At 42.2% G+C, this 13,236-nt stretch overlaps 1 protein-coding gene across 1 annotated transcript in view; it reads left to right on the forward strand.

Moving 5' to 3' along the window:
- Positions 1–10,705, forward strand: part of LOC106086789 (protein lozenge) — an 82,817-nt gene extending 72,112 nt beyond the window's left edge. Inside the window, exon 5 of the mRNA XM_059367032.1 lies at positions 9,788–10,705. Within this exon, the coding sequence (XP_059223015.1) occupies positions 9,788–10,659 (872 nt within the window). The 3' untranslated portion in view covers positions 10,660–10,705. The remainder of the gene's footprint in view (positions 1–9,787) is intronic.
- Positions 10,706–13,236: the final 2,531 nt, after the last annotated feature.

Genomic DNA, 13,236 nt, shown 5'->3' on the forward strand with positions numbered 1-13,236 from the left:
ATCAGGTTGTAGACCGATTTGGACCGTACTCGGCACAGTTGTTAAAAGTCATAACGGAACACCGCTTGCAAAATTTCAGCCAAATCGGATACAAATTGCGGTTTCCAAAAGCTCAAGAAGTCAAATCGGGAGATCGGTTTATATGGGAGCTATATCAGGTTATAGACGAATTTAGACCGTACTTGGCACAGTTGTTGAAAGTCATAACAGAACACCACATGCTAAATTTCAGCCAAATCGGACAAAAATTGCGGGTTCCAGAGGCTCAAGAAATCAATTAGGGAAATCGGTTTATACGGGAGCTAATCCAAATCTGAGCCGATATAGCCCATTTGCAATTCCCAACGACCTACATCAATAGTCAGTTTCTGTGCAAAATTTCAAGCGGCTAGCTTTATGCGTTCGACCGCTATCGTGATTTCTACATGTGGACGGACGGACATGGTTAGATCGACTCAGAACGTCGAGACGATCAGAGATATACTTTATGGGGTCTTATACGAATATTTCAAGGTGACTAGATTAGTATGCCTTCATCCTATGGTGGTGGGTATAAAAAGAAAAGAAAAAAAATTCATAATTTATGCGCCCATGGCAGCTTTATCTAAATATGGTCCGATTTGGACCAAATTCGACACGGATAGTGAGTGGTCTATTAAGCACAAGTCTTATCTGAACCATATACGACACGGATGTCGAAAAGCAAAATTGCGAAATCGGATTATACATTCGCCTTTTATGGAGTCAAGACTTTAAATCGAAAGATCGGGCCTAACACAACTCACTGTCCCAAATTTCGGTGAAATCGGACAAAAAATGTGCCTTTTATGGGTCCAAAACCTTAAGTCGAGAGATCGGTCTATAAGGCAGCTATATCCAAATCTGGAGCGATCTGGGCCAAATTGCAAAATGTTGTCGAAGAACCTAACACAACTCACAGTCCCAAATTTCGGCGAAATCGAACAATAAATACGCCGAAAACTTATATCGAGAGATCGGTCTACATCCAAACCTGGACCGATCTGGGCCAAATTGAAGAAGAATGTCGAAGGGCCTAACACAACTCACTGCCCCAAATTTTGGCAAAATTGGACAATAAATGGGCCTTTTGTGGGTGCAAGGCCTTAAATCTAGAGATCGGTCTATATGGTAGCTATTTTCAAATCTGGACCGATCTGTGCCATATTGCAGAAGTATTTCGAGGGGCTTAACACAACTCACTGTCCCAAATTTGGCAAAATCGGACAATAAATGAGCCTTTTGGGTGCAAGACCTTAAATCTAGAGATTGGTCTATATGGCAGCTATACCCAAATCTGGACCGATCTTGGCCAAAGTGAAGATGAATGTCGAAGGGCCTAACGCAATTCACTGTCCCAAATTTTAGCAAAATCGGATAATAAATGAGGCTTTTATGGGCCGAAGACCCTAAATCGAAGGATCTGTCGATATGGGGGCTATATCAAGATATAGTCCGATATAGCCCATCTTCGGTCCTAAGACCCTAAATCGAAGGATAGGTCGATATGGGGGCTATATCAAGATATAGTCCGATATAGCCCATCTTCGGACTTAACCTGCTTATGGACAAAAAAAGAATCTGTGCAAATTTCAGCTTAATATCTCTATTTTTAAAGACAGTAGCGTAGATTTGTAGATTTCAACAGACAGACGGACAGACGGACGGACATGGCTAGATCGTCTTACGATTTTACGCTGATCAAGAATTATATATACTTTATAGGGTCGGAAATGGATATTTCGATGTGTTGCAAACGGAATGACAAAATGAATATACCCCCATCCTCGGTGATGGGTATAAAAATTTGAATGAAATGTTTTCATGAAAATCAAACAATTACTACCAATTCTTAGGACAAAAAAATTCAAAAAAAAATTCTTCAAAAAGTTGAACAAAAATTAAGTTTAGGTCAAACTTTTTTGAAAAATTTAAATTTTAAACCAACATTTATGAAATTCAGGGGGGCAGCCTTACCCTTGCATAAAAAACGGCATAACTGAGAGATGAGTACAAGGTACTGAGAGATGGTAACATCAAAGTTACCTTAGAGAGCGCCCCACGCATTACCACCAAACGCTATTACAACAACATGAGTTAAATTGAAAGGTATTGAGTTTGCCCAAAAAGTAATTGCGGATTTTTTTAAAGAAAGTAAATGCATTTTTAATAAAACTTAGAATGAACTTTAATCAAATACACTTTTTTTACACTTTTTATTTAAAGCAAGCTAAAAGTAACCACTGATAACTGACAGAAGAAAGAATGCAATTACAAGCTGTGAAAAAATTTGTCAACGGCGACTATATGAAAAATCCGCAATTACTTTTTGGGCAACCCAATATATCAGGTTATGAACCGATATGAACCATACTTAGCATAGTTATTGGAGGTCATAACAAAACACTTTGTGCAGGAATTTCAGCCAAATCGGAGGAGAATTGCGCCCTCTAGTGCTCAAGAAAACAAGATCCAAGAACGGTTTATATCGCAGCTACATCAGGTTATGAACCGATTTGAACCATACTTAGCACAGGCGTTGGAAGTGAGCCCCAAAACTCCTCGTGCAAGTTTTCAGAAAATCGGATAAGAAATGCTCCCTCTAGATGCTCATGATGTCAAGACCCAAAATCGGTATATATGACAGCTCTATCAAAACATATACCGATTTGGCCATTTACAATCCCAACCGATCTTAGATATATTTGTCTAAAATTTCAAGCGTCTAGCTTTACTCCTTCGATAGTTAGCTTGTTTTCGACAGACGGACGGACGAACAGACAGACGGACATGGGTAAATTGACTTAAAATGTCATGACGATCAAGAATATTTATTCTATATGCGGTCTTAAAGCCTATTTCGAGGTGTTACAAACGGAATAACGAACTTAGTATACCCCCCCCCCCCCCCCCCCCCATCCTATGGTAGAGGGTATAATAAAATTGGGCCAATATTGGAGTATTAAGAAACTGGGGCAAACTTCTCACAAACCAAAGAGTGCTGTCCGATTCAATTTTAAGCTCAATGATAAGGGACCTCCTTTTTATGGCCGAGTCCGAACGGCGTGCCGCAGAGTGACACCTCTTTGGGGAGAAGTTTTTCAATGGCAAAGTACCTCACAAATGTCGCTAGCTTTAGGAGGGGATAACCAAAGCTGAAAAATTTTCCTTTTTTTTACTGGTATTCGAACCCAGGCATTCAGCATCACCGAATTGAAGTAAAGAATAGAATGTTATTGCTTTTCCCACTGTCTACCACTTTTTAAGCGTTCAGGGTCTCTCATCTGTGAGTCTAAAGAAATTATTGTATTGGGTTGCCCAAAAAGTAATTGCGGATTTTTCATATAGTCGGCGTTGACAAATATGTTCACAGCTTGTGACTCTGTAATTGCATTCTTTCTTCTGTCAGTCAACAGCTGTTACTTTTAGCTTGCTTTAGTAAAAAAAGTGTAAAAAAAGTATATTTGATTAAAGTTCATTCTAAGTTTTATTAAAAATGCATTTACTTACTTTTCAAAAATCCGCAATTACTTTTTGGGCAACCCAAGACTTTGCTACATAACAAGTTGCTACTGCACTTGCACTCCATCGTCAGCAGGCAACCAACCCAATGATGATGACATGGGGACCCCCACGCACATACACACACAACTCAAAAATCGCAGTCTTCATTTGCAGACGATTACCGGGTGCGTTTGTTTGCCTTGACCGTTGAACGCACAATAGAGCCCGTGCCTTCTTCATTTATGCAACTGTCCGTCCGTCCGTCCATTTATTACGAGAGGCTAACATGTAATTTTGTACCCCAGCCACTTGGCCGGTGCAATATACAAGAACTACAACAAAAAGAACATGCAAGCAACAAATCAAGCGACCATCTATACGACAGATTGTTGCACTCACTGTCATGATGTTGTCCGAAGGTCGTTACTTTAGTCGACCAATGTTTTCTCAATTTTCAGGGACTTTTTTTTTTTTTCTTCTTCGCTTCATACTCAGCTATGGCGAGTATTTATTTTCAAAGTCTTTACACCGCCCTTTCGGTTTACATACGCACAGTGGTTTATCATGGTGTGTGTCCTTGCATTGAAGTGAGGGAGTGCAGCGAAATGTTGACCATGTCATTAATTTAACCTTCAATTGACGTTTGATAATTGCAAAGGAGCTACTGTAAAGCGGAACGTTTAAAGCCCATGTTTTGTCATTTCGTCGGGGTTGCAGGACATGGAATGGCACTCACAGCCAGCAAACGGCTGGCTAGCAAATATACAATTAGTGGTCCTTAATGATTATGTTGTCATTTCTAGCAGTTGGCCATTGTTTTTGATCGATGATATAGTCAAACCCTTCAATTAATTATTGTAATATTTTTGTTGCTGTTGTTGTTGTTGTATCCTTGCTCTGTAACCTTAGCAGAGGTTAGAGGGTAAAATAAGGATTGAAGGCTATTACATGGTTAATTATAATAGCCGTGGAATAGCACAAGGTGTCCTGCTGAGTTTTTCGCAATGATAATGTCTTGATTTTAGTGGGTAAGGGAGTGGATGTCGCAATGAATATGAATGAAAATTTAATAAAAAATCAAACAAGCAAAAAGGCGTTAGGTTCGACCGGGCCGAACTTTGGATACCCACCACCTCGGGTATATATGTAAACCACCTTTCATCAAAATTCGGAGAAAATTTCATACCTTATGTCCCATATCAGTTATATCTAAATATGTTCCGATTTGGACCAAATACTAAAAAGTACACTAGCTATATCTAAAAATAAACCGATCTGAACTACATACGACACGGATGTCGAAAACCCTAACATAAGTCACTGTGTCAAATTTCAGTGAAATCGGATTATAAATGCGCCTTTTATGGGGCCAAGACTTTAAATCCAGATATCGGTCTACATGGCAGCTATATCCAAATCTAGACCGATTTGGGCCAAGTTGCATAAAAATGTCAAAGAGCCTAACCCAAAGCACTGTCCCAAATTTCGACGAAATCGGACAATAAATGCCTCTTTTATGGGCCCAAAACCTTAAATCGAGAGATCGGTCTATATGGCAGCTATATTCAAATCTGGACCGATCTGGGCCAAATTGAAGAAGGACGTCGAAGAGCCTAACCAAACTCACTGTCTCAAATTTCAGCGACATCGGACAATAAATGAGCATTTTATGGGCCCAAAACCATAAATCAAGAAATCGGTCTATATGGCAGCTATATCCAAATCTGATCCGATCTGTGCGATATTGCAGAAGTATGTCAAGGGGCTTAACTTAACTCACTGTCCCAAATTTCGGCGACATCGGACAATAAATGAGCATTTTATGGGCCTAAAACCATAAATCAAGAAATCGGTCTATATGGCAGCTATATCCAAATCTGATTCGATCTGGACCAAATTGACGAAGGATGTCAAAGGGCCTAACACAACTCACTGGCCCAAATTGCAGCAAAATCGGATAATAAATGTGGCTTTTATGGGCCTAAGACCCTAAATAGAAGGATCGGTCTATATGGCAGCTATATCCAAATCTGAACCGATCTGAGCCAACTTGACGAAGGATGACGAAGGACCCAGCACAACTCACTGCCCCAAATTGCAGCAAAATCGGATAATAAATGTGGCTTTGATGGGCCTAAGACCCTAAATCGGCGGATCGGTCTATATGGGGGCTATATCAAGATATAGTCCGATATAGCCCATCTTCGAACTTAACCTGCTTATGGACAAAAAAAGAATCTGTGTGAAATTTCAGCTCAATATCTCTATTTTTAAAGACAGTAGCGTAGATTTGTAGATTTCAACAGACAGACGGACAGACAGACGGACATGGCTAGATCGTCTTAGATTTTTACGCTGATCAAGAATATATATACCTTATAGGGTCGGAAATGGATATTTCGATGTGTTGCAAACGGAATGACAAAATGAATATACCCCCATCCTTCGGTGATGAGTATAAAAATTTGAATTAAATGTTTTCATGAAAATCAAAAATTACTACCAATTCTTAGACAAAAAAATTCAAAAAAAAAAAATTTCTTCAAAAAAAGTTGAACAAAAATTAAGTTTTGGTCAAACTTTTTTGAAAAATTTAAATTTTAAAGAACATTTATGAAATTCAGGCGCACCCTTACCCTTGCTTAAAAAAACGGCATAACTGAGAGATGAGTACAAGGTACTGAGAGATGGTAACATCAAAATAACCTTAGAGAGCGCCCCACGCATTACCACCAAACGCTATTACAACAACATGAGTTAAATTGAAAGGTATTGGGTTGCCCAAAAAGTAATTGCGGTTTTTTTTTTAAAGAAAGTAAATGCATTTTTAATAAAACTTGGAATGAACTTTAATCAAATATACTTTTTTTATACTTTTTTTCTAAAGCAAACTAAAAGTCACAGCTGATAACTGACAGAAGAAAGAATGCAATTACAGAGTCACAAGCTGTGAAAAAATTTGTCAACGCCGACTATATGAAAAATCCGCAATTACTTTTTGGGGCAACCCAATATTTGGGTGGGACCCCAAATATTTGCAGTTAGGTTAGGTTGAAACGAGGGTGCAGATATTAATTCGCCCCATATCACTATGGACATACACCTAAGCCAGTAGTCAGCTTGTTGTGCGCTCTAAATAAAAAATAAAAGTAACCTAGAAAAAGAAAGAAATGTTAGGAATTCCCTGCTATTTAGAAAATCCCTAATTGTTTTCCATGCCACTCCCCTAAGTTGGTTCATGTCTAGTATAGTGTCCCCACCCAAGTGCCGGACTCTGTTAGACGCAAAAGCCGGGCAATAACAAAGGAAATGCTCGAATAACTCATCAACTTCCCCGCATGCCCTACACATGCTATCCCTTGCCGCACCGATTTTACAAAAGTGAGCTTGTAGTCCTATGTGTCCCGTTATGATACCAATAGCTATACTGACCTCCTTTTAACTTTCTTTCAGTAATAACCTCGTCTTCTCACAATCTGAATCCCCTCTATAGGATTTTCGCCTTCCTTCCGACCATTATGATACCAGTAGCAATACAGACCTCCTTTCAGTAATAGCCTCGTCTTTTCACGATCTGAATCCCCTCTATAGGATTTTCGCAGCCCTACCAACCGTTTCGCTGTTCCACAGGGTTGCATGCGCATTCGTCGCCCACGCCCCTAACTCGTACTGCGTCGACCCGAAAGGCTTCGGGTTAACCAAATTTATTGACGGCAGTCCTCTGGCCTTCAACGCCAAATCGTCTGCCCTTTGATTCTTCCTTACTCCGTTATGGGCCGGCAACCAAACGATGCGAATTTTGATATCCTCAAAGAAGGCGTTTATCGCCTTCTTACACTGCAAGACTGTTTGTGACCTTACCATGCTGGTTGTTATTGCCCTTGTGGCTAGTTTGCTGTCTGTAAAGATGTTCACACTCGACATCCTCGCTTTAGCACCACAGCACTTCACGCATTCCGTGATCTCCAGCATTTCCGCCTGCAGGACCGTATTATGGTCAGGCAGTCTAAAACAGATCCCAGTCCTTGGGTTCCCACTCTATTCTCTAGCTTTGATCCATCCGTGTAACATAACCCCCCCGATGGCAATACTAGGGTCCCGTCAATCCAAGACTATGCCCCTGGCAGCAGTGCCTCGCACTCGACCTCAAGGTTCATCTCAGGTATTCGATCGGAAAACCTCTTCCCTTCCTTCCAGGTTTCCTATTGTCGCCTCGATAATACCACAATGGTATGAGCTGCTCCCATCCCCAATCCATTCTCCCATGGCAATGGGAGATGACAATACTAGGGTCCCGTCAATCCAAGACTATGCCCCTGGCAGCAGTGCCTCGCACTCGACCTCAAGGTTCATCTCAGGTATTCGATCGGAAACCTCTTCCCTTCCTTCCAGGTTTCCTATTGTCTCCTCGATTATACCACAATGGTATGAGCTGCTCCCATCCTCAATCCATTCTCCCATCGCAATGGGAGATGACAATACTAGGGTCCCGTCAATCCAAGACTATGCCCCTGGCAGCAGTGCCTCGCACTCGACCTCAAGGTTCATCTCAGGTATTCGATCGGAAAACCTCTTCCCTTCCTTCCAGGTTTCCTATTGTCGCCTCGATAATACCACAATGGTATGAGCTGCTCCCATCCCCAATCCATTCTCCCATGGCAATGGGAGATGACAATACTAGGGTCCCGTCAATCCAAGACTATGCCCCTGGCAGCAGTGCCTCGCACTCGACCTCAAGGTTCATCTCAGGTATCCGATCGGAAACCTCTTCCCTTCCTTCCAGGTTTCCTATCGTAGCCTTGATTATACTGCGATGGTATGAGCTGCTCCCATCCTCAATCCATTCTCCCATCGCAATGGGAGATGACAATAATAGGGTCCCGTCAATCCAAGACTATGCCCCTGACAGCAGTGCCTCGCACTCGACCTTAAGTGTCATCTCAAGTATCCGATCGGAAACCTCTTCCCTTCCTTCCAGGTTTCCTATCGTCGCCTTGATTATACTGCGATGGTATGAGCTGCTCCCATCCTCAATCCATTCTCCCAACGCCTTAAGTCTCATAGCCGCAGTGGCTGCCTTACACTTAATCTGTATGTCAATGAGTCGGATATCTAGAATAGTCTCCATTGCCCTAGTGGGCGTGGTCCTTAGCGCTCCCCCTATGTCAAGACAATATGTTCTCTAAACCTGTTATATGGTCCTTGCATTGGACTTTTTCTCCATAGCAGTCCACCAAACTACTGAGACGTAAGTTATCAGGCCTCATGTCGAGCCTACGGCCCGTCTACATATTCCCCAACATCTGTGAGCCTTCTTAGTACGCTGCTGAATTTAACCCCTCCAGTCCAGTTTCCACCGTAGCGCAGAGGTTTGCATGTTCGTCTATGACGCTGAACGCCTGGGTTCGAATCCTGGCGAGATTATTAGAAAAAATTTTCAACAGGGGTTTCCCCCTTCTAATGCTGGCAACATTTGTGAGGTACTTTGCCATGTAAAACTTCTCTCCAAAGAGGTGTCGCACTGCGGCACGCCGTTCGGACGCGGCTATAATTGCCCAACATCTGTGAGCCTTCTTAGTACGCTGCTGAATTTGACCCTTCCAGTCCAGTTTCCACCGTAGCGCAGAGGTTAGCATGTCCGCCTATGACGCTGAACACATGGGTTCGAATCCTGGCGAGACCATCAGAAAAAAAATTTCAACGGTGATTTTCCCCTCCTAATGCTGGCGACATTTGTGAGGTACTATGCCATGTAAAACTTCTCTCCCAAGAGGTGTCGCACTGCGGAACGCCGTTCTTATTCCGGAAGCCTATCGGATTCGGCGCTGGTCGTGCTATTCTAAACCTAATGTAGCGATGGTCAGAGAAAGAGTGTTCCATGGAGACTCTCCAATACTGAACCTCATCGATTAGATTTTCCAAACATATCGTCACTTTTAATACCTCCTCCCCAATCCTTTTAACAAAGGTAGCGGTGTTACCATTATGAAGTGTTATAAGGTCGTTAGTATTCAAGAACTCTGCCAGGGCTGGGCCCCGCTTATTAGTGTAGGTACTACCCCACGCTAATAGACGGTAATGAAAGGTGTATGGTTGCAAAGTACAGATCTGATATCGAAAATTAAGCCATGTATCTAAAGTGCGCCCAAACCCCAAACATTATCCAGATGCACATATTTTTAAGAAAACTCATTTTTCAAAATTTTACCTAATATTTCAACCCTTTCAAAATTTATTTACTTTTTTTTACTTTCTCTTTTTGCAGACACCAACAATCTCATGGGAGCCGCCGATTGGACGGGCTGCACCTCATCTGCCTCGGCTGCCTATTCGTATCATCATAGCCATCTCTTGCCACCACCGCCAGCACCACCCTCGGCCACAGCGGCAGCCACCAATGCTGCCTATGCCGGCTATGAGACACTCTCCTCCGATCCTGCCAATTTGCAATTGCCCACTGTCATTACCGATATGCAACCCTTTTGCACACCCAGTGAATATCATCCCAGTGCCATAGTGCCGCACATACAGCCGCCCATGTGCAGTCCCAACTATACGGGGGGGGCCAAAAATGAATATGAATCCTATAATGCGGCAGCAGCTGCTGGCTATAGCTCCTACAGCAACTGGTCCAATGGCTACAACAACTACCAATACGGCAGTTGTGCGGCACAGCCGCAATACTCCACGCATGCTCACACCCCCACCATGGTGCTGTATCCACAACTCTTCTCTACCTACAATCAAAATGAGATTCATTTACATTTGCATGGCACCGATAAAATCGAACAATATTTGGGCGGTGAGAATGCCTTGACCATTAGTTCGCTGTCGGGCAATAGACCCAGCATAGAAATTGGCATAGGCACCTCCGATCATGAACAGGAACAAATGCAAAATCGTCTAGGCAATGGCGTAATGGGCAATGATCCTCATTCCAACCATGTTGTGGTGTCTGATGCCAATAGCCTGGAAGCTGACCAAAGACAAGCGGGTGGCAATCATTTAACGGATCCGGCCACAGATGTTGGGCCTGTGGTGGGTGCCCCAAATGGCGCGGTGGAACAACATCCACATGCCACCAGAGAGGGCGAGGAGGTGTGGCGCCCCTATGAACAGGCCCCCTGGCCCCAGTGACAAAATTGTAAGACTTATGTACATATAGAGCTTAATTAAGTGTTAATTTAGGTTTAGAATACAAAAAAAAAACAACTTTTATAAAAAAAGACAAAACATATGTTGTTAAAATATTTTAAGAAACCCAAAGAAATACCATTTCCGGGATATTGAATGATTTGGACTTTACTTGCAACATCCGTGCCAGAAAGTCGTTACAAACCCTAACTTGTAAAATTTAAGCCAAATCGAAGATTAATGCGCCCTCCAGGCGTTTGGAAAGTAAAACCAGGAGTATTATGCATAGCTGAGATGGTCAAGTTTGGCCCATTTAAAATCCCAATCGACTTTTATTCTACTCATAACTATTTCGAGCGGCTAGCTTTGCTAGTTCTAAAGTTACAACCGACAAATGGGCAGATAGACAGGCAAATGGGAAAACAGACAAACAAATGGGCAGATAGACAGACAAATGGGCAGATAGACAGACAAATGGGCAGATAGACAGACAGGTGGACAGAATCACGGATGGACAGACATACGGACAACCAGACGGACAGACAGACGAACAGACTCCCCGAAGGACGGATAGACACATAGAAAGATAGACGGACCGACATACGGAAGGACAGACAGCGAGATAGGCAATCAGACGGATGGACGGACGGACACACAGACAATCGGGCAGGCGGATAGATAGAAAGGTCTTAAGCTAAAATTTCGAATACTTCGTTTATTTCCCATCTATAAGAAATATACATAACTGACATTGTCAATCTTGGCTCAATTACAATCACAACCGGCTTATATCAATGAGACACATTCCTGCAAAATTTCGACCGGTTAGCTTTACTCGTTCTAAAGTCCCAACAGACAAATGGGCAGATAGACAGAACATTCCACTAAGGAACAGTGACAAATTTCTCACATATCAATGAGTGCAGTCCGATTCAAGTTTTTAAGCTCAATGATAAGGGGCCTTCATTTTATAGCCGAGTCCGAACGGCGTGCCGCTGGGCAAAACCTCTTTGGAGAGAAGTTTTACATGGCATAGTACCTCACAAATGTTGCCAGCATTAGGAGAGGAAAACCATCGTTGAACATTTTGAACGGATTCGAACCCAGGCGGACATGCTAACCTCTGCGCTACGGTGGCCTCCTGCATTTTACTACTAAATACTAAATTTCCCATAAACATTCCATTAAGGAACAGGGGATACTTCTCTCAAGTCATTAAGTGCAGTCCGATTCAAGTTTTAGGGCTCAATGATAAGGGGCCTCCTTTTTTATGCCGAGTCCGAACGGCGTGCCTCATAGCGACACCAGTTGGTAGACAGGATTTAAGATGACGGGATATGTTACAAGCCGGCATTAGTAAAAAACTTGTTGATGTTCACGTCGGGATTTGAACCCAGTCGTTCGACGTCATAGGCGGACATGCTAACCTCTGAGCCACGATGGTCTCCCATTTTACATAAAAAAATATATAATTGAGGTTTATTCAAAGAATTGCTATTCCTTGAATAGAACCCATTAAATATGATCTCGAGCTAGAATATGTTTGAAAAATCACGAAAAAATTTTAAAGATAACAAGTAAAAGCGTGCTAAGTTCGGCCCGGCCAATTTGGACTTAGTACAGTTATTGAAAGTCATAACAGAACACTACATGCAAAATGTTAGCCAAATCGGACAAAAATTGAGACTCATGAAGTCAAATAGGGAGATCGGTTTATATGGGAGCTATATTGGGTTTAAGGCCGATTTGAGTCTTATTTGGCACTGTTGTTGCAAGTCATAACAGAACACTATGTGCAAAATTTCAGCCAATTCGGATGAAAATTGAGGCTTCCAGGGGCTCAAGAAGTCAAATAGGGAGATCGGTTTATATGGGAGCTATATCAGATTATAGACCGTACTTGGCACAGTTGTTGGAAGCAGTTACAGAACACCGAATGCAAAATGTCAGCCCAATCGGACAACAATTATGGCTTGTAAGAGCTCAAGAAGTCAAATCGGGAGATCGGTTTATATGCGAGCTTTATCAGGTTATAGACCGATTTGGACCGTACTTGGCACAGTTGTTGAAAATTGTTGAAAAATAACACAATGTGCAATGTTTCAATCAAAAATTGCGCCCCTAGAAGCTCAAGAGGTCCAATCGGGAGATCGGTTTAAATGGGAGCTATATCCAAATCTGAACCGACATGGCCTATTTGCAATCCCCAAACTACATCAGTACTCAGTATCTGTGCAAAATTTCAAGAGGCTAACTTTACGCGTACGACCGCTATCGTGATTTCGACAGACGGACGGATGGACGGACGGATAAACATGGCTATATCGAATCAAAATATGGAGACGATCAAGAATATATACACTTTATGGGGTCCTAGATCAATATTTCGTGCTGTTACAAACATAATAAAACTAGATTAGTATACCCCCATCCTATGGTGTTGGGTAAGAAAATAAAAGAACGCAAACATACATTTGAGCTATATTTAAATCTGATCCGATATTTTCCCAAAATCTAAAACATTTGTCCTTAACTTGGGCAATCAGACGCAAATACGACCTACTACTTGATCACGCGAAT

The sequence above is a fragment of the Stomoxys calcitrans genome, chromosome 4 (genome assembly GCF_963082655.1).
Source record: "Stomoxys calcitrans chromosome 4, idStoCalc2.1, whole genome shotgun sequence".
Classification (NCBI taxonomy): domain Eukaryota; kingdom Metazoa; phylum Arthropoda; class Insecta; order Diptera; family Muscidae; genus Stomoxys; species Stomoxys calcitrans.